The sequence below is a fragment of the Uloborus diversus genome, chromosome 3 (assembly GCF_026930045.1).
Source record: "Uloborus diversus isolate 005 chromosome 3, Udiv.v.3.1, whole genome shotgun sequence".
NCBI classification, from domain to species: Eukaryota; Metazoa; Arthropoda; class Arachnida; order Araneae; family Uloboridae; genus Uloborus; species Uloborus diversus.
In genome coordinates, this window is record NC_072733.1 from 71,406,684 (window position 1) to 71,430,222 (window position 23,539).

A 23,539-nucleotide genomic window follows, 5' to 3' on the forward strand; every position below is an offset into this window, starting at 1 on the left:
TAGGGAAGATAATATATCTATAAATCCTTTTACTTTTGTGTATCGTAATTTACCATAACCAACTAGTCCCCTAAAAAATATTGATCTGCACGCCACTGGATTGTACCTAGTGTACCAAAAAGCAAAAGAAGCACCTTTTGTATTTGAGAAAACTTCTCTTGATAAAAGAGTACTTTTTAGTACCCTTTTATCTTTCGTACTTTTAATAGCTAAAAGTTTGGAAATTGTTTGTGAGCAACTAAAACCAAAAATAACTACCTTTATTTAATTTTTTTTCCGGTTTTATAGAGGGCCCGGACCTTCTCAGTCCCTCCCTTATATACGCCCTTGAAATCTAGCGAAAATAAGTTCTTTTACAGTACATAATATACATACTGATTGATGAATAGAAAACTTTTCTTCAAAGATTGCTATGTTCTCAATTGTTTCAGTACATAAACTGCACTTTTAAAGTGCGAACTTCTGATAAACACTAAGAAGAAACGAATTAAATTTATCAAGAACAGGGATATCGTTATCAACGGGAACTCCTAACATGGAAAAGAACGCGAGCTTCAATCGGTGTATTGACTTTTTGAAACATGAAAAGATAACATTAGATGGTATTGAAATTTCTCTTTCAACACGAATCAAGTGAATATTCTTCAAGAGACTTCTTCGCTGACTGCTGTAGTAGAAAAAGAAACAGACGAAACATTCACTTTTTTTTGGTATAGTTATTAGAACCGTAGTGAGATAACTTTTCAAAATACCTTTTGAACATGACACTTGTCCTCTTTTCCAGAACACTTCTTTTAGAATAATTTTCTGAACACTTCAGAAAACTCTTTTTGGGACATGCATTTAATTCAGCACTTTTTTAAACGCAATTTTTAAACACTTATAGAATAGCGTCGAGAAAAAAAAAAGTTTTTGAACACATGTTTGAACTTATTTTGTGGCGCACGTTTTACGTTACACGTTACACGTACAGTTTCTAGAATATGTATTAGATCAATCATGATGCACCAATATTCTCAGATTACCTGCTATACAAGTATAAAAGAATTTAGAAATAATAAACATGCACGAAATACGCCTATGTTGAGACTCCAGGCTTGATGTCACTGCAAGCAATGTTGTGACAACAGGCTTGAGTTTTACGATTTAAAATTAATTTATCAATGATTGAATTTTAATTTAAACTATATTTTAAACTGCCTTTACGTACATCTTAATGGTGAACATACTAGCTTATTTAATCTAGTGATACCCTTATATTATTACTAATGAATTGTAATTAATATGAATGCTTATTCTGAAATTTCGTGTCCAAACTTGTAATGATACTATGAAAATCTGTGGTTTGTGGCGATTAAAAAATACCAAAGAAATAATTTCTTGACAGTTTTGATTATCTTTTATATTCTATCATTTGCATTTTCTAATCCTTTAATGTTTTATTGGAAGTTTTACATTTTTTGATGCATCAAACATCCTTATATATTATTTCTGTAGCCTGTTTTTGGTTTCTACGCGAGATTTTCCTCAATTCTTGATCGATTTCTTTGATTTACACCTTATTTTAAAGCGTATCGTGCAGGCTACTGACGAAAAATAGACCCACGGTCTAAAAATTGTTTTTTCGGGCAAAAAAACCTGTTTTAAAAAAACCAGAATGAGGTTTTCGGTTAAATTTATAACTTTAACTTGCACTGTTACCGACAGAGCTGAATAGTTTGATCGGCAGAGCGTTCGACTGGTAACCAGGAGAATGCGTGTTCGGGCCCACGTCCGGACAAACTGCATCAAAAAGTTAGAAAAATATTGCGCATTACATGAACAATCAATAACAAATATGAGGGAATACATGAGATAGAAACGCTCCTAGCTGTTATGAAAACTTGATGTAACACGGAGCTAAGTTGATACTCAATTGTAAGTATTTTTTTTTTTTTTTTAAGCTTTGGCTCTGGTAAGAAAATTAAAGCATAATGTAAGCGAAAATATAAGTAACAGGTTTAAGATTTCAGACTACAATAGAACTGTTTTTTGTTCAGAAAAAAAATCGTATATTGAAATATATATTCTTCTAATGAGTTTTTGACTCTTTGTACAAATTAAAAAATTACTACCTCAATTTGAAGGGTAAAATATATATATTTTTTCTTCTTTTTGCAAAAAAACAAATAGCTTATCACATTTTTACTACATTCGAAAAGCTACGCTTAAAAAAGAGAATAGTTCAATTTATTTTGTATTTTAACCGTGCTGTTAAATGATGAACACGTGCTGCCATCTAAGTCATAACGGTTCAAGCAGCATGCGGTAACAAATTATAAAAATTTTCAAGAATAAAAAAATGTTTCTTCAATATCTTATCTTATATATTAGTCCCTTCTCATTTTAAAACTTATCAGGCTGGCTAATGAAGAAAAATAGACTTACGGTCGAAAAATCAAGTTTTCGAAAACGCCCCTAGCTGTTTCAAAACTTTGATGCTGCCTGCAGTTCTTATGCATTTTTTAAAAGCAAAGCTCTAATGCAGTTTTCCATTTTTTACGCCACTTTCGGCAAAAAAAAAAAAAAAAAAAAAAAAAAATAGCCTGTGTGTGTGTTCATATTTTAATAAAGCTTAAAAGCACTGGACTTAGTTGTTCGGTTAAATTGATAAGTTTTTCTCGGTAGAGCGTTCGGCTATAAACTATCTGAACTTCGGGCAAGTTTGGGCTGTCCGATATAATATCAAATTTATATTAGTATTACGCATTACATGTACTCATAACATACAAACGTAATAAAATAAATGCAGTGGGAATGCTACTTGGTGTTTCGACTCCTTTATGCAGGCTACAGTTATCATTCGGATAAGTTGACTGTTAATCGAAGGGTGTTCTTCCTTTTTTTAAGCTTTGACTACATCCAGACCACTCAGCATAATGTAAGCATAAAAAAGTATTAGATTTACCTAAAGGAAATCTTTTTTTTTTTTTTTTTTGCAGAAAAACATTTTCATTGTATGCTGAAATGTAGATGTTTCTAATAGCAGTGTTCGACCTTTTGTACAAATGAAAAAATACTACGCCAAATTAAAACTACGAGTTTCACCCAGTAAACCTTTAATTTTTTATTCGCGCGAATACGATATCAAGCATTAAATATATTATCAACTTCATTAGCAAGAAATCATTTTCTACTCCTCTGCTTTATGCTGAAAAAAAAAATACATTTTGTCTACGTTCGAAAAATTACACTTAAAAAACGGACTCAGTTCAACTGGTTTTGGTTTTGAATTTTAAGTTTTCGATTAAAAGAAACATGTGCGGGCATTTAAGCCATAACGGTAAAAGCAACCTTCTATGTGAAATAGTTCAATATTCAAAGATAAAAACACTTACTTTCAATCTAATTTATTACTTCTCTAGAATGTCCGTTTCAATCGATACGTGAGATCTTCGTCATTCTTTAATCAAATTCCATGCTTTTCGAATAATTTTAAATCGTATCATGCTGGTTAATGACAAAACATAAAAGCATGATCTTATTATTATTATTATTATTTTTTTTTTGGCAAAAACCTTTTTTGCTGTTTTTTACTACGCATTCCTTCAATGAATAGCTTTCGAAAAGGAAGGCGCAATTGCTAGGTTTGTTGGGGTGTCGGGCTGTTAATCAGAATGGCGCCAATTCGAATCCGTGCCAATAAATATCTCTTTAATGTTTCTTTTTTTCCCGTCAGATGCTCAGATGGGCAGGACTGTATTTGCCCCAACCTGTTTTTTTTACATGCACAATCATTGCTTTTTCACGAGTCACTACTCAGCCACACTTTTAATGATATTTATGTTTGAATTGAAAATATGTACGACCAAAAGGTGAGCGATGATCAAATTATCACAACGTTGTATTTAACGAGGTTTTGTTACTGATGTCTTTAAATTACATGCCTTCTCTTCTGCGCTTACTTTTTTTTCGGTTCTTCTTCATAATGTTCTTCCTTTGAAATTCTTAAAGAGCGAAATACCTTATGAAACGATTCGAAGCACAGTGCGGAGTTCCGCACGGGTCGACTAATTATTTTATAAATAATTTATCCTTATAGCAATTTTTAATTCTTGTCGTTTAAAACTGATTTCACGGATGACTTTTTACCAATGACTTTGAGTATTCTAATAGCACTTATTTACGCGATTTTCCAAAGCTCATCGGAATCGCGAAAATTTAAACCTCGCGATTTTTTTTTTTTTTTTGAAAAATATATTTCCGTCAATAGAAAATTTGCGAACTTTTCGATTCAAAAAATTTCGAGTTGAAATCGCCGATTTCTTAAATTTCACGAAAATTATGGCTAGGTAAAATAAGTGCTTTTACAGTATTTTATCCAGGGCTGTGGAGTCGGAGTCGGAGACGGACTGATTTTGGGTAAAGGAGTCGGAATTGGAGTCGTTCGAAAACATGCCGACTTCGATTCCGACTCCGGGTTTCTTTTTTTTTTCTTTAATTTTCAGACCCTCCTTGCATTTTTTAAAAACTGACTACAAATAAATTTGATTACATGTAGGTATAAATGCCTACTAATAAGAAAATAACTGTCATTGTGACAACCAGAAGGCTTGATTGTTTATTGAACTTTCTGTAACAGCTACCTACGCCGTCTCCTAGTTTGCTTATTTTCTAACTTTATTTATAACTGATGGCAACCGTCAGCAAACAGTTTTGTTGCCTAATCACTTTCAAATAAAAATAATAATATATTTTTTACCTCGATCTAAAATAGTAAAATTGCGCTTGAGCTAGTCGAGAAACTTCTGAGGGTGCTTGGTAAAGTGAAAAAAGGGTTGGCGCGAAAGCGCAATTCCAAAAGATCCGATCAAATATAAATGTATTTTTTAAATCTTAAGACTTTATCTTAGAAAGCTTGGTTATCAATGAAAATTGCAAATTAAAATAAGTACATTATTTATTGGTTATAACACTCAATAATTGTAATTAATCCTAAAATCTTTCAATTAAAATTAATTCTGAAGCTGCCAATAAAATAAAAATTAAAAATTGAGCCAAGAAATGTATAGGTATAGTAATATAAAAGCTATTCGTACAACGCTGTATACCGCCACATTTTATGTAAAATTTACTCCAGACGTACATGTACCCGACTTCTCTCCGCAATATAGTGCAATAGTTTTGTTAAAATTTTTAAGATGAAACTTAAGATTTATAATTGGGGAAATTTTTCGGAATTAAATTATTTTAATTTTTCTAAACATTGAATTAAGTTGAGGTATCACCCACCAGATGGGCGTCACATGGGGAGGGGGGGGGGCTTCTCAAGAAATTTTTTTGACTTAGCAAAAAAGTTTTTTTTTCTCTCAAAACTCTTTCTCCCACTCTTCTCCGTGCTTTCAAATATTGAAGGCAGTTTTTTTGACTTAGCAAAAAAGTTTTTTTCTCTCAAAACTCTTTTTCCCACTCTTCTCTGTGCTTTCAAAAATTGAAAGCACAGTATTTGATCAACATCTATTTGTTAAACATTAAAGGGGATTAAATTAATCCTTTTCAATTTTTTAAAAAATGGGATTTTTAAGTAATCTCACTTTATAAATCGGAACAATTGGACAATTAGATTTTTAAATTAAATTTCTAACGTTGTATGCATCTTAGGATTACAATAAAATACAACGTGAAAATTTCATAAAAAGGAATTAATATTTCAATCTCTGTTTAGGGGGTTTCCCCCATTCCCATGAGGGGGTGGGAGTGATTTGAAAATAAAATAAATAAAAAAGTCGGAGTCGGCAATTTTTCTTCCTAAGTATTTCAATTGGTTTTAGAGTTCATTCTCGTTCAATGACTCTTCTAAACTCAGTAACCGCAGATAGTTTTGTGCTGCAAACATTGTTCTTAAAATGGCTCCACAAGGGGGAAAAATCAACCAACTGAAATGGTTAAGAACGCTTCGGACTCCATCGATGAACTTTAAAAGTTGTGCCTGTACCACAGGCGGCCGACAATTTTAGCACTTTCATTAAATGACTGGTTTCTGCATTTGCTTACATTACAGTAACCCCTCGTTACATCACGCTTGTCGAGAAACAAAAAAAAGTGCGATAAATACGAAAACGCCGAGTACTGTAAACGTGGGCTACTTCGGCCCAGATTTTAGAAATTTTCTCATTTTTTCTCAATAATTTTGCAACTACTCATATTTTCAAGCTGTGGAAACCTTTTTTACACATCTAGAGTTCTTTTAATTTAATTTTTGAACATTGATCACTTTGTTTCAAAGTATTTACCATTTTTAATTGTTTTTTATTTGGGCCAATGTCGCCCTTATACTTGTGTTACTTCGGCTCAAAGTAGTTTTCCCTATTTAAAACCATTGTAGAACTAACTAGAACAAAAGAAACACGTGTGTTCATAGGGAAAACTATTTATTTGAAAAAAAAAAAAAAAGTGCATTTTGCAAGGATTCTAGTCACACATATTTGTTTTCAGGAAAATTAATTTTAAAAAAAATGTGCGCATACCTAGTTATTGTTTCAGAAATTACCGACGGAGAACAGTCCTCTTTTCATCAGCTTTGGAGTTTTAATAATTTCACCAAGATAATGCTATTCGTAAAACAAAGGATTTTAAATTTTCGGTCACTTCGAAAACTTTTTGGTTCGTTTCATGCTCTCAACATTAGCTCCTTCTTCTCTTGTATAAACAGCTATCCCTGGAAACCTGAGCTCATTCCATCAAAATTCAATAAACTTTCCAGTAAATTTAAAAAAATTTGTAAGAAGTAGATGCAACTAGGTAAACGTTTTCTAAACCTCCTCTGCAACTTTTAGTTCATCTTCATCTTCCATAATAAAAACCATGTAACTGAGCCTTGAGGAGTTGAGTCTGTAATCGCTCTCTTAATCCGTTGCTGAGAATTCATGGTTTTTTCCTTGTGTTTTTTTCTGTTAAGAGTTTTACTTTCAGCTTTTCTTTTCTTTTCCGAATCTATCTGACGGAGTTTCTCAAGTTTTTATGCTGGACCAAAGTAGGTCGTAATTTTTAGGTGAAGATATATATTGTAATTGTGAAATTTTTAAATCAAAACCTTAACAGATATGAGAAGTACAACCAAAGACCATCTTTGGTACAACTATGCTACTACATAAAGTTTTGAATAGTGTTCATAAATATGTAATTAACAAACTCTTAGCTGATACAGAACTGCTTCTACATGTAAAATTCAGAGAGGTTATAAAAACACATGTTAGCAAAAGGAACACAAAACCAGTAATGTTGCTCCTTGTGGAGAGCTGTCAAACAGCTTGGTATACCTTACAGAGTCCTTGAGGGTGCTCTCTAACGATTCTGTCAAAATATGTTTAAAAATTGCTTCCTGATGGTTTACAGAGAACGTTGTATCTTTTTCTCAATTTGGGCCAAAGAAGGACCGTAGGGCCAAAGTAGCCCGCGTTTGTGGTATGACCGGGGTCATAAAAAATAACGATTTATTTTTAAAAAAAATTAATTACATGTCCCTCTACAGAAAATATTAGTTTATTATGATATTAAGATGACTTTCTTAATAAAATTTAAAAAAAAAAAACAATTTTTCTTTAGAAATAATATATGATATGTATTTGCATTGTTTTATGATGGAATATGAATCGAAAGCTGCAGCAGTGGCAAAATTAAAAATTTGGATATAACCAGAACAAATAGTAGGTGAACTTTTCCTCTGTCTTGGCAGAAGAGATAGTGCTAGTAGCTCTGGTATAGATGCTGCTACGCTGCATGATCTAGAAAAAAAATTCAATGAAAGCCTACCTAGGACCTTATCTTTAAATGCATTTTATTCAAAACTTGAAAATGTCCTCATACATCAGTTTGCTTCTCACTACCTCATTTAAGAACACAATGAAAATAGAGTATATTTTTCTGAAAATGAATTGGCATTCTCATTCGAGGTTTCAGTTCCATACGTTCAGCAATCGAAAAAATGCGAATAATTTAAAAATATTTTTGAAAACCATCACAAAAATTTAAAATCTATTAAATTACACTTTAGAAAATATAGGGAAAGTGTATTACTGATTTCAAAATTCGCTGGAGTTGCCTGAATACAATGTTGGGGCACATCTGTAAGCTTAAGGAACAGACTCAAAACCTTTAACTTACAAAAAATGCAGAATATTTTCCTTCAAAGAAGAAAGCAACGAAAAACCTGACATTATTTATATACAGGGTCTGTATCAGAAGTAATGAGACTCTTTTTTTTTTTTTTTTTTTGATGCGACTGTACCTCTCAAGTGCGCACAAACTGGTCAGGTCGGTGGTGGGGGTTACTGGTGGTACTCACTCCAGATCTCAGTTGCCTGTGGGAGTCTGTTTGGGCAGCATCGTCGTTATAGTGTTCCTCTGTTTCAAGCGTCGGTTCCAGTTTCAAAATGCAGAAAACATTTAAGCAGCGTTACGCGGTTAAGTTTTGTGTGGAACTTGGTAAATCGGCCTCAGAGTCTTAAGAGATGCGTAAGCAAGTGTTCGGAGATAATTGTATGTTAAAGGCGCATGTGTTTCGGCGACATAAGTGTTTCAAAGATCAAAGATGGCCGGGAGAGGATCGAGGATGAATCTGAAAGTGTCCGTCGACCAGCAAAACGGACGGAAATGAGGATCGTGTGCGTGTTGTGCTAAATTCGGACCGCCGGTTAAGTGTGAGAATGATTGCAGATGAAGTTGGGCTTGACAAAACGACAGTTTCACAGCATCATCGCTGAAAACTTGAGAAATGCTGGAAACACCTGCTTCATCCTGCAAGACTTTCTGGTCAATATTGGTATCTCGACGCTTCCCCAGCCCGCCTACAGTCACTATTTAGCTTCAGCAGACTTCTTTCTATTCCCGAAGAAGAAAGCATTACTAAAATGGCATCATCATGGAACTTTAGATGCTGTGAAATCGCTGGTACAAGACTTTTACAGGACATTCTGGAAGCAGACCATAAAGCAGCCTTCGAAGCTTAGAAGACTCGCTGGGATAAGTGTGTGCTAGGCCAAGGGTCTCATTTTTAAGAATTTTAGGAGTGAGTATTAGTATCTGGAATAAATTCTTAGAACACAGCTCAGTCTCATTAATTTTTATACAGACCCTGTATTCGGCACGACTCTAAACGAGGCGACAGAAACTAGAATGAAACACATGATGACTCGCGTGACAGTGCAGTAAGTTAAGCTGCTCAACTTACTGCACTGTCTCACTGCACTGCCGACTTTGTAGTGTTGTACAGTTGTTGAATATCTTTAAAGTGAGAGGTAAAATTAGCGAAGTTGCCCAAAAACTTTTACTGAGACTGTGACTAAGGAAACCAAGCAGCACTCACCCGTTGCTGCAATGAATCAAATGCATTGATACAATGACCGACGTTAATGAAGCAACAAGGGTATTCTCAATGCAAGTTAAATTGGATACAGCAAAACACATATCCATTAGACACCGTTTTTGTCTGAAAGTTGCAGTTTTTGAGAAAAAACCAAGCATGAGAAAAGAAAAATCTACTTCAGAAGGTGATGAAGTTAATGGAAATCTTTTGCTTAGTGTCCACAGTTATTTAATCTCAGTAAACTCAGCTGACCTGGAGCCACAGCACGTGTTTTCATCAAGCGTAATATTTTCTGAGAAAAACACTTTTCTCATTCAATATAAACAATGCTTTGTTACGACGCATTAAAATTTTTCAGAGCACACTTTTGTGTACCAAGTACCAAACGATAATTGCTGATTGGGATCCGACTTTGTAGTTTTCTACAATTGTTGTTCGGGATTCGGGAAAACTATTGATTCAAGTAACAAAAGCAGTCCTTCCTAAAATCCCCAACTTTTTCTATTTGACATTAAAACTGAATTTTTATAAGAATATAGTCAATCCCGCGGGATTGGCTCCTTACAATCCTGAAATCCGGCAGGACTGAATTCGGCGCGGGATTGAAAACTCTAATTTTTATGTATCATAAGTGTCAACTTTCTGAAGAAAAACAAAATTGCTCTTGAAAAATAATGATTTGTACGTGTTGCGGATAGGACCATAGAGACACGCTCGTAACACGTCACATCATTATTTTTGAAATTCTGCATGAAAACTTTTTACAAAGTTGATACTTTATATTATGATACATAATAGTCTCTTACATTCGAATGTATGAAAATTAAAAGCCAACGTTTAAAATTCCGAAAAAAAAAAAAAAAAAAAAAAGAGAAAATATAAGCGTAAAAATGTCTCTCTTTTGCGCAAATGGACTGAGCAACCTATATTTTTTTAATTTTGAAAATGCGAATGTGAGAATTAAGTTAAAAATTCAAGAAGAAAAATCGACTTCATTATTTATACAACAACTATAAATTTTAATTAATGTGTTTCAGATAAAGAAGAAATGTGTTTTGCAATCAATAGCGATGACTAATTATTTGCTTCTTTTTCAGCAATTACAACATAAGTGTAACACGTTTTAATAAATCAACAATATAGAAAAATAATTTTTTTGCGTAATTTCTGTCTCATTGAAATGCATCATTATCTTCCACGGCTTATTAATCATTTTAAGAAGCAGTCCACCTGATAGTGTAATGACGTAACAGAGAAGAAAGTTCGTGAAAATTATTGAGTGAAATCTTTCTCAGTTGTGAAGTAGCTAAGATGGGTTGTCAAGACTTATTCTACTTATTATCATTGTTGACAGCTTTTCATGACTTCTGATAGTCTTGTATTCTCGCGAGGAAATCTTATCTTGTATCTTCTTCAACTGTAGACAGAGCTCTTTGTAAAAATGGGTTTTTGAAACCGGTAATGTACAGTATTTTTTAATTTTTTAATATTCCTTTACGTGCAAAGTAGCTATTATAATAAAAGCTATGAGTGATGGCTCACGCTAATTTGTGAGAGTATTTATTGTTGCCATAAAAAATCTATAATATGGAAGTCAATTGATCTAGAATATTAATAATCTGTAATAAAGAGAGAGGACGAATTTTTGTGTGTTTATATGTTCGAGGTAATCTCCGGAACCATTGAAACTATTTGAAAAATTCTTTCACTGTATGAAAGGTGCCTTCTTACTGAGTGACATAGGCTATAATTCGAAAAAAATCCGATAAATAGTTTTTTCTTTATTCCAATTTAGGCCCAAATTTCACTTAAATTGCCTATTATTGGCCATTAAAGGGGTGAAAGATTACTTGCACATCGTTGAAAAGGGTAGAATTTTCCGCGTTTTAAATAATTTGCTTCAATGCTCTAGCTTCATTACGACGGGAGTAATTTACGTTTTTAGCTCAAACTTTTTTAGGCTTAGCTGAAATTTAGGCACTCCTTTTTCATTAAATCTATCAATAAAAAGTGAAGGAATTGTCCCACAGTTTTCATTTTGACACCATTGGAAAAAACGACATTTTTTAATATAGAAATATCTTGACCTATGATAGAAAAATAATCTTCTATCTCGAAAAGGGACTATAGCCACCTTACCCCCCCCCCCCCCTGGACTCGCCACTGGTGGTGATTGTATACAGAACATTTTCATATAGGATAAATGACTAGTTAATGGCACTCAACCAGTAGTGTGCAGGTTTGTCTTGTATTGTCAATATCAAGTTTGTAATCGATATTCCAGAAACACCATCGGCGGATTCTCAAAATAGCATCTTTCAAGAGCGCGCGTATCCCCAATAAATTTTTTCAACGTAAAACTTATCTATGTTTGGAAAAAATGTTTTAAAAGAAAAAAATGAAAACTGCATTTAAATTTCTGGAGGATTTCTTACTGTTTCTTATCAGATCGTAGATCTATGGGTACGTACTCATTCCTTAGCTTTTTTTCAATATCACATACGTATGTTTTTGCAATTTATTAAGATATATAGGATCCATTCAAGCTGATGTGACCATAACTATAGTCAAGTAGTAAACATTTCAGTTGTGGGCACATGTGACTATAATTGATTTTTTTGGGCATTGTTACTCAAAATTATTATTTAGAACTGATGATAAAACGTGAGTTAAATTTGGCAGACGGTAAATAAAAGTTGCAACAATAGAATAGTTCTATATACTTTTTTATTTATTTATGTTTGTTGTTTTTGTTCAGACGAACCATTCAAAAGCGATTTGTCAGTTGTTCTTTCCTTTTTAACCGTCTTCAAAGAAGGAGGTTATTATTTCGTCTTGCGGCTTTTTATGTATGTTTTCATATTACTCCAAGAATACTGGACCGATTTGAAAAACTCTTTTTTTGATCCATGTTAATTTTGTCTGGATCTGATGAAGGATCCCGGAGAAATCTTAAAAAACTTTAAACTTCATACGTTGTAGCTACGTAGACCAGCTTTCGTCAGCTGCGCGCAACGTCACAGGTCACGTGGTTTTGGCGTGAACGGTGCATTTTTTCGACGGAGGAACCTTGTCTTGAACAATATTTAATTCTCACGCATCGGGAAGTTTGATTTTCTGGGTGCCGCCTGCGTTAGTTTTAATTATAGTCTTACTAATGTATTTATTACTCATGTAGCAAATCAGTAAATTAAATGTACTTTGCTACTGAAATAGTTGAATTAATTAATTTAATATAAAAATCTTTTTGCTAATAAATAACTTAATTTAGTCCTTAAAGTTTTCTTTTTAATATTTCAGTTAAAAAATATATTTAGTGTTCAATTCAAAGGGAATTGAAGACAAAAATCCTCCCGCCCAACTCCGACGATTAAATTTATATTCCTTAATAAATATATCGTAACTGGTGTCAGATTTCTGAAGTTTGACAAGTATTTTGGATTTAATATTTCATGACACCGTCAGAAGGGTTCCTCTCCCGCAAAACCATTGCCGCTGCGGCTACAATGGGCCAATATGCATAGGAGCTGGCGTGCTGATTGGCAGCAGGTCGTCTTTTCTGATGAATCCCGCTTCAATTTGTGGCACCATGATGGCCGAATTCGTGTCAGGTGCTATGCCGATGGACGGCACATTCCGGAGTGCATTACCGAACGCCTCAGCGGACGAACACCCGGAGTTATAGTCTGGGGTGCCATAGCATATCATGGACGATCACAATAGCTACGCATTGTGGCCATTTTTCACAGTACCCGATATATAAACGAAGTTTTACAACCTCAAGCTATTTCTTTCCTGCAAGGATTGCCAGGGGCTGTTTTCCAGCTGGATAATGCCCGTGCACATGCCGTCAGGACTGTCACCTTGATTCGCAGCAGGTACAGCTTCTTGCTTAGCCTGCATATTCCCCAGCTATGTCACCGATTGAACATGTGTGGGATTTCGTTGGGCGGCGTCTCGCTTACGATCCTAGTCCTGTTGCTTCGACAGACAAACTTTGGTTCCGAATACAAACAATATGGAATACTCTTCCGTATGCAGATATTCAAACTTTGTTTCACTCCATGCCGAGTCGTGTAGCAACACTTATTGCGGCGCGTGGTGGCCACACAAAATACTGATTTCTATCTATTTTCATTGTTTTTTTGGTTTGAAAATGTAATCATTTATTTTTACCATTACCACTCAACTGTGTATTACATTTCATTCAACTATGATGCTTCCTTCATGGTGTTGCAATTTTCACAAACAGGAGTGTAAATTAGTTAGAACCATTTAAATGGCAATGGTTTTCCTAACTAAATTAGCGCGCAAATAAATCCTGGAGAGGAACAAAATTCAATTTTTAGTGCCAATCGTATAAAATGTTATGCGCATTAGGATTTTTTCTTTTTTTAATCGGCTTCAATAAAGACGTTCTCAATTCGTTGGAATCTTTTTATTTATGTCCCCCGTAAACTCAAAGATGCATAGACCAACTTGGAAAATTCTTTTTTTTTTTTTTTCTCGTTTGAAAAGGTATACACTTCCCATGTGATCCCATGGTCAGCAAGTCAGTATCTAAAGATGGAATCCTTGAAAAACCAAGAAAACTCTTCAAATTCAATGGGAAAGTTAAAGCGATTTCTCTTGTTTTTAGTGACTCTTGGAATTTTTTTCGGAAAGCATACTTTGATAAAGTCAACTGATGGTGAAGACAATTTTATTTGTAAATAATTGCGCATTTGAAAAAGCCTTTCTTCATAGTCTTCGGAAGTCTCCAGACGCTATGCTCTTTTTCTTTCTCTAATTTGCTCATCTTAGTTGTTTTCAGACTCCTGTGCTCAACGATTTCTCACTCGAGATGTACGTAAGGAGTGTACCACATACTCTACCCTACGTACTTATTTTATATTTACACCGCTAAAAATCAAAAAATAAATTATTTTACAATAAAAAAAGAACCGACATCAAAAAACAAAGAGGAACTAAAGAATAAAAAATAATTGGTCATACTTACATACGTTTTCCTACTGACAACCCACCAAATCCTGAGTTAAAGACTAATGTAACGAAACGCAATAGTTTTTAAAACTAAACCTACTCAGTTACGTTAGGTAGTAGTTTATGAGAGGCTCCGATTTCAAATGGTTATTAAAAATTAAGAGATCGTGTATAATTAGTTTGGTATTAAAATAACTCATCGTATAGTAATTAAAATCAGTGTTTATTTTATAATTGGGTGTTTAGTTTAGTTGATTTTTGTACTGGAATTGTAAAATAAATTTGGTTTATACGTTTGGGTAGGAAAACGTATGTAAGTATGAACAATTATTTTTTACTTTTGAGTTCCTCTTTGTTTTTTGAAGTCGGTTCTTTTTTTATTTGAAAATAATTTTCTTTTCTTTCTTTTTTTTAAATTTTAATGTTGCTCAAACTAGCAAGTTGAAGTTTGACTATATTGTAAAAAAAATAATTGTTTTAATATGGTTGAATACTTTTTTTTTTATATATTTACTGAAAATAACTGAATTCGGCTAGCATGACATTACTAATTTTTAGTATACTCATAACTAAGCGAGTGTGATCATATTTGGTCAAACCAGTGCATTTCAATTTATGTCAAAAAATATTTATTAATCAGAGTTAAAAATTGATGAAAATTTCATAGCTACAAAAGTGCAATTTCTCTAAGTTCTAATATCGCAAGAATTAGTTTTTCCGTGAACTAGAACTGCAACAGTTCAACCACAATCCGAATTAAGAAGAAAAAACCCCATAGGCTTGCCTATGACCTTAGAGCAAGAATTAGTAAATGGAGGGAGCAAGTCGAATCATTGGCTTAGCAAAAGCTGAGACAAAGACGCCAAGTCATGTGACTCAAAAGCAACGAACAAATGGTTGACATGCTTTGTGTGAAACTAGCGAAATAAGTCTGATTTTAAATGTTCAATACTATTTGTCAAGTGCATGAGGCAAATAGAAAATTTCACGTATTTATTCATTTAAATTCCTTCATTTATTTATTCACTTATTCATTCTTTCATGTCCTTATTTTGACATAGATTCACTAATTTACTCATTCATTTGAGAAAAAATATATTTTACAGTCAAGCAGAAAATGTTACAATCGGAAAATATTTTATTTTTCACTTTGCCTCATACATGGGGTAGAGGAAATGTTTTTTTTTTTTTTTTGAAGGTACAAATTTGTTGCCAAAAATGAAAATAATATTTCAATGCAAATTTTATTCTGAAATACATTGCTCTTTCTTTATATACTGTGATTTTCAAAACGAATTTCCAATTTGTTCATTTTGAAAAAAGGAAGTCATCGAAACTATTTCACTTTGCCCCACATTCCCCTACTGGAACCTAATCGCATTGATTTTGATATTGGCATACCAAAATGTATTGCCCTGATCAGAGGGGAATTATGAATTTATTACCGAAAGTTATCAATTTGCAAGAAAACAAAATATTGCCTATGTGTATACAGCTGTAGTTTATCTAAATATCTTTCAAAGCATTCTCAACTGAAAAAGAAAGTTTTCTTTCAAATTTTAGATTAAATATGTTTATTTTTATTTAAGATTTCTGAAGAAATGCACCGTGAGAATATTTCGAGATAAGAACTTTCCTGCTTTAAATCTTATTTATCTATTTTTAGTTTTTTATTAATAATATGTGATTTTTTTTTCTGCTTTTTTTTCCTTCACTGAAAAGTTAACTTCCGAAGCTCATCCGAAGATGATACTTATTTCATCCTTGTCAAACTGAGATTTTTTCTACAAGCGATGATAAACTCCGAAAAATAATTTGCATTGTGAGCAGACTAAAATTTTCCCTGATTCCTAAGATTTCAGTGTGTGACGAACTACGTATTACATATAATACACACACACACACATATATATATATATATATATATATATATATATATATATATATATATATATATATATATATATATATATATATATATATATATATATATATATATATATATATATATATATATATAATTTTTTTAATGCAGAAATGTGTGAAGACTACTTAATTTTAAGCAAGGATTTTATTTCAAGTACATTTATTGCGCAGTAATTCAATAGAAATCAGTATGCTAGTGTAACAATGCAGTACGTAATCTTTTAAGTTACGATATTTTATGAGCACATATTTATGTAGGATTTTTTTGTTGAGCATCAACAAAATTCTACCCGTCATGTCACAAAATATACGTACTAATTTTCCGATTCGTTGATTAATGGTAGGATTCCATGAAATATTGAAGTGCATAACTATCAACGAATTCTACTATAAAATAAGGAGAATACGTTGGTTTACGTTATTCTGGTTTTCTCCTATTTCCATAAGAAAGTCAGAACAATACTTCATAAGGAATAAAATTGCTCATACAGGGTGTTTATAAAGTCCTGCACTCGTAAAGACAATTCATTCAGAAAAAAAAATCTCAACTAAAAAGTAATTATTTTTTCATTTTGATCTTTATTTCAAAAAGTTTTTTTTTTTTCCCACAACCTTAGGGGCAGTCCACAAATTATATCAGCTTTGAGGGAGGTCGGGAGTTCGTCAAACTGTGACAAGGAGAAGGGAGGGGGTAGCAAGAAGTGTGACATCATGTATTTTGTAAAATTACACTATGTTTATGAAAAATAGCGTGACGTGTGACAAGGGGGGGGGGGGAGGGCGGAGAACTAAAAGCGAAGTATGATACATTGTGACAAAAAAGGGGAAGGGATCAAAAATTTCGGAAAAGTGTGCATCATTTATGGATAGTCCCTGAATACATACAGCCCTGTTTATGAGAACCTTTCGTAGTTCCGAGAAGATTTTGACAATTTTCATCTTCGTGCCCTCACAGCCTGGTGCTTTACTTTCTGCGTGGTGAGTGTTCGGGCGAAACAGTTCTTACATGTCATTTTTAGGATGGGAAATATGTGTTAAAACCATCGGTTCTGAGGATTTGACCCTCAAAATCCACTTTATGGCTTCCCTGGGGCTAGCTTATTTAGTGTAGCATATTTGTCGTAACCCATGATTGGTACTTTCTACGTTTGCTGTATCATTGCAAATTCGTTTATAAAATTTTTCACGTAAAATTCATTCACAGTAACTTTTCATCTTTTTGTGCAAAAACTGATTTTAAAAAGTTTTTAAAAGAAAGTCCAAAATTTTCATTACACGTATTTGAAGCTGTCAAAAATTCTCATCCGTGAGAATGTATATAATTAATTGTAGGTACCTGATACATATATACTTTGAACAACATAATGAAACTCACGTAACGTAAAAAGGTAACATGAAACCTGCAACAGTTCACATTTTTCTGAATAATTAATTTTAAACTTATCTATTAAATAATTTTTCACCGATAGTTTTATCAAGGGCAGTACGAAAATTTATTTACTAATTGAGAAACCACTGATAATTTGTGGTTAATTTCAAGCAGTACATTCAGATTACAGTTAATTACAATCAGATTCTTCTTATTTAGGTATTCCAAACCAGTTTATCATTTCTTTTTAGCTATCACTTTGGTAATTGAAGCTCTTCAATCCGCTCGTGAAATAATGGAGCACGATGATCTGGCTTTCTCCGAAATGGATTATTTACGTCCACCGGTAAGTACGAGGCTTACTTTTTTACTTTATATCAAGTTGCATTAAAGGTCAGTCTAATGCACTTATTTGCAGTAGCAGTAAGATTAAAAATCAGAATGTTTATTTCTATCGTAAAATAATAAGTTTCCCCCTGAGGGTTGTTTCAAAATGATGTCAGGCTTTGAGGGGGAGAGAACTTCATTAAATTGTGACAGTTTACGGCAAGAGGGAGGGAGGGGAACAAGGAGTGTGACATCACTTTTTTCTTAAGAAAATGTGCATGAAAAATTACATGACACGTGACAAGGAAAGGAGAGTGTGATACTTTGTGGCAGAAGAGAGAAGGAGAGTCAAAACTGTTGGGAAAAAAAAGGTGTTACATCTTTTATATGGATAGCCCCATGGAATAAATTATATCATTCCTGAGAAAAAAAATCATTATTCGAAAATGAATGATAGGAGGAATAACAAATGATTTCCTCTTTAGCTTCCTTTTATAAAAATTAGGGGATTGTAATGAAATTTAAACTCCAATGAACACGGCAAATTGAGGAAAAGCAGCTGTAATAAAGAAAGAATTTGAAATGAAATTCGCGTATACATGTTTCCGGCACGTTTCGTCGTTAGTGCACCCCTAATAGAAACTAGGGACCTCGATAGGATAGAAATCGGCCTTAATTTCCATTTTTCTCGCCCCCAAAAGAATATTGAGTTTTTTTTTTCAACCCGACCACACGTGGATCCATGCCTAAGAACGTATGGACACCTGAAGTACCCATTTTGACGATCCCCGAGTTAATTACAACGAACTTTCTCGTGACGTCCGTACGTATGTATGTATGTGCGTATGTGTATATGTACGTATGTGCGTATTTATCTCGCATAACTCAAAAACGATGTGTCCTAGAGAGTTGAAATTTGGTACGTAGACTCCTAGTGGGATCTAGTTGTAGAACTTCCCTTTCGGTTGCATCCGGATGTTCCAAAGAGGATCTTTTACACCTTTTTGGGGTAAAATCGTTGTTAATTTCAATGCAAACTCAAGTGGTGTTATAATTTGGCAAACACGTGGCAATATATCGCCAAGCTTTTGGTCGCAAAGTTTTGTCGACAACTTGGCGACAAATATGGCGATTTTTTAAAAATAATCTGGTTTTAATTTCGCCTTATTTAGAGTGTTTCCTTTTGAATCACTTAAAACTGCCAATATTGGGGAAATTTATCTGTATAAAACGTTTTCTTTGCTTCGGTTCGTAACAAGCTCGGGATGAAAATATTTAAAGTGTTTCTTTGCTTACTCCGAGGCACTTTATCATTAAATTAAAGTAAAAGGAAGTCATGTGATGCACACATTAGCTCGTTTTTAATTAAATTATTCGGTACTCCGGCTGAGCTACCAATATATTTGCGTTACTTTTTTCGTTATACATGGTCTATTGGTAATACAGTGCTGTGAGCTGGATAAAAATATTCGAAGGAACACGCCTCTTTCTTTTGGGTAGATGTCATGGTTAACAGATGTTTGTTCTATGGTCAAAAAAGGTCAATTTCGACACCTTACGCCAGTTCTTACTTAAATAGCAGTTTTATGTTTGTAATATTTTTGTTCATTTTATGTACAGGGTGATCAGCGAATAAGCCCTGATTTCAAAATTAAATATATCTACAACAAAGATCGATATAACTATGCGGTAAACTGTACGTTTATTAGAAAACCTGTAAAAATGCTGCACAAAAGTTTAGAAAATTTAGCTACGAAAATCGTCAACAGATGGCGCTCTGCGCTAAAAACTCTTTCTCTGAAAGAAGTCTTAAAAAAAAAAAAAACAATAAAGTGAAGCAGTCTTTGCACGCAGAATTCAATTTCTTCAAAGTGTTCACCGTTCGAAGCAATAACGTGGCGCAAACGAACAATGAAATTTGACATGACGTATTGCAATGTCTTAACGGAAATGGAATTTTATGCAACACCAATCAACGAGTCAAGCTCATTTAGAGTATCGGGTTGTTTCCACACACACTATCTTTCAATACGCTCCACAGAAAGAAACCACACGGAGTCAGATCGGGAGAACATGGAGGTCACTCTATTCCTGTGTCAGTAAAACCAGTCGATGCTTGGACAATCCTTCAAAGCTGGTTGATTGCTGACAAATTGTTCCAAAAGTTTAACGTAATGTTAACATTGAATCGGTTTTGAAAACTGCGACGTGTTGCCGTAGGACTGTTTTGTAATTGGTGGAATTCCAGTTAAAAAAAAAAAAACACGTTCTTCAACGGACTACATTATTTCACTTTCTTAGCTAGCCTCTTTTCAGTATCCAACAGTCATACTGATCGCTTTATACTTCGAAGCACATTTTAAAGGCTAGTTGAGAGTCATTGTGATTACAGCGCCATCTGTTGACAATTTTCGGAAGTAAATTTTCTAAACTTTTGGGCACGATTTTTACAGTTTTGCTAATAAACGTACAGTGTTTACCGGATAATTCTATCGGTCTTTGTTGTAGAGATATTTAATTTTGAAATCAGGGCTTATTTGCTGATCACTATGTATATTTAGCGTACATAGTTTTAATTTTCATTACTTTATCCTCGTGTTTTATACTATAGCCTGGTTCTTTTTTTTTTTTGTAGTTCTCTTTTTTTATACCACATTTTGTGATTTACATGTTTTTATACGTAACCTAAAGTACAGATTCAAAATTACTTTTTGTTTCATTTTCAACTGTGACCATACTACTCTTGGCGATATCATATTTCTATTTAGAATTAGTGCACTTTTTCACGTAAGTTCAATTTTGCAAGTTTTCTGACGTAACAAAAAGTTTATTAAGTTTTTTATATAGTCTAATAACTTAATTTTGTGACATGCTGAAATTCGCCCTGCTATTTTTGGAATGGAAAACACATTGGGAAACTGAGAAATATCTTACAAAATGAACTATCATTGCTGTATGCGTCTAAACCTGAATAAAGGTTTTTTAATTCATTTTCCATAGGCATATTTTCTTACCTTTAGATCATTTTAGTAATTTTTCCTTCAGAGAATATTACTTATCTAATGGAACATTTCGAATGTACGCGATTATGTCGTAAAGAGAGATCACTTGCAACTTTTTAAATGTACGAAGTCGTTCAAATGAACGAGTTGAATGAACGGATCAAAAGAATGAACGATCCTCTAACGAACGGATTATTAAAAAGAATGACATTGCCCACCTCTACAAAGCAGTTAAGTTTTTGAGGAAGTACAATCTTTACCTCATTTGTCCCTCATTTTAGCCTGCACGCTGTTTATCCACGATTTTTATCATTCGCGGCACTTGTCCCACCCCATTCCGCTGATAATCGGGAGTTTAATGTAGTGGGAAAAGCACTGCTATTCTCATACCGTATCTTTCAATGTGACGAATTGTTAAAAAACAAACTTTTGTCTTACAATACCCCCCAAAAATAGAAAATAACGAGCAACTTTATAAATAATAACGAAAAAGAATATAGATAATTGCGTGAAACACCAACGATTAAATTGGTACATGCTTTGTATCCGTATGAACACGTACTGACAGCTGTCAAACTGAGCGTGAATGTGATGTGTTCGAGGCCATTTTTGAGTTGAAGATACGAAAAACCTTTTCATCCTTATAATTTTCTCAATAAATATCCTCTATCTGTCACGACACTTTTAAATTGCTGACATACGAATAAGAGTGATAATTAAAACGGTATCTTCTTCTCGTGAAATTCATTATTGTTGATTAATGTATCACTACTTGAATAAGATTAAGCAGTTTTTTTTTTTTTTTTCATAACACACAAAGTAATCTCTTCAAATCGAGTTGCCTGTAGATGCGCAGGCGCAAGTAGGGTGAAGAAAAAAAAGGGCACTATGTTTTAGCGCAAAAAGTTTAAAAGATTAAAAAACGGATCACGCAAAGTAAAAATAAATAAATTTCATACTGATCCCGGAGTTCATTACTGAAGAAATAAAAAGTGGTTTTGACTATCAAAAATAATACACAAGTGATAAAAATATAAATAAAAATTTTAAAAAAAAGTTTCAAGAAGTAACTAAAAATAAATAAAAATATAAATAATGATAATAAATCAAAATAAAATAGAATTTTGAAAAAGTAAAATGAAAATAAATAAAAAAATAAATAATCATACTACATAAAAAATATTTTAAAAATCACCCAATTCCCGTAGATGAGATTCATAAATAAGAAAGAAGCTGTTCACATTATTTTAATCTAACCAAATGTTAATAATCATGTTACTTTTAAACCAATGTTTAATCAAGCGCTGGTGAAATAAATGGAAAATAAAACAAGAAGTTCGTCCAAATCGTAATAAACATACTTTCCCGTACGTCAACATCATTTTTCTAACAATCATCGTATCTCTCAGGCTCTAAATTAATCAAATAAATTCAGTGGCGACTCGTGGGAGGGGCCGAAAGGGGCCCGGGGTTCTGGCGGGCCGCACATTGAAAAAGTTGAACAATAACCTCTTGTCTCTTATACAATAACAATTAATAGTTGAATTATTAGTTGTAAAACAATGGAACAGAAAGATTATAAAACAATTTGCTTAAATTTTAATGGGAAAACTGAGGCCGATTTGCTTTCTTTACAAGGATCCGCTTTCTTTACTTTTATTTTTAACAAATTGCTGGCAGGTTTTGCTTATCTGAAACGTTTCTCTCTTCCCTTCCTGGCTCTTCCTGCCAACGCGAAGCAATACTAGTCAAACCTTGATATCTCGAACCTCCTTATCTCGAAACCCTTGATGTCTCGAAACAAAAATTTTCCCCAGCATTTTCTATAAAAACCCCTATGTATTTTCCATAGTTATCTCGAAATTTATTTTTCGAAACCCTTGATATGTCGAAATTTTTTGCACAGAAGCAAGTTTCAATTGTCGTTTTGCTTCGGCAATTTTTGTAGTAAAACCAGTTCCAGGGACAACTGCTTAACGTTTTTCATCCCTTTTCTTGGAAATTTGTGAATAGGGGATTGGGGCAAGATAATAGGGGAGTGTTGGCCTGAAGGGGGTGCAGTGTTTTCCCCAGAATTTAGAATCTTTGTACATTTCTCTTGAACATGTTGTCCATTTTGAGAAAAGGAGTGCGATTTTTCGTCCGTCCGTTTTCAAGCGAAAACGGAAAATACGTTCCTCGTTTTCCTCATTCAGCTTTTTTAGCTCCTACAAAATGGCTGCTGAGAACTTTTTGAATGTGAGGTTACTAGTTAAAGATAAAATTAGAATTTTTAAATTTTTAGGTGAAAAAACCAAGTTGAAATTTTTGTTCATTTCAAAATCTCATCCTGTGCACTTTCGACAATTGGACAATTTCAAATCTAGTGAAATATTGAAGACTACTTTATTGATCGTAATTCGATGTAGTCCAGTAGTACATATATAAATGCATATAGCGTACGTGTGTGTAAGTGTGAGAGTTAGTAGTGTAATTTTTTAAAAACCTTGATAACTCGAAAACTCGATATCTCAAAATTTTTTCCCGTCCCGAGAGATTCGAGATATCGAGGTTGTACTTATTTCTAGGAATTCTTTTGAACACTAGCGT

At 33.4% G+C, this 23,539-nt stretch overlaps 1 protein-coding gene across 2 annotated transcripts in view; it reads left to right on the top strand.

Moving 5' to 3' along the window:
* The first annotated feature begins 10,657 nt into the window (after positions 1-10,657).
* LOC129218257 (transmembrane protein 272-like) overlaps positions 10,658-23,539 on the top strand; it is a 52,242-nt gene continuing 39,360 nt past the window's right edge. The window contains exons 1-2 of one of the 2 annotated variants that reach the window (XM_054852484.1): positions 10,658-10,801; positions 17,841-17,967. In XM_054852484.1, coding sequence (XP_054708459.1) covers positions 17,917-17,967 — 51 coding nt within the window. In that variant the 5' untranslated portion in view covers positions 10,658-10,801; positions 17,841-17,916. The remainder of the gene's footprint in view (positions 10,802-17,840; positions 17,968-23,539) is intronic. The other variant, XM_054852483.1, reaches the window with a different exon arrangement.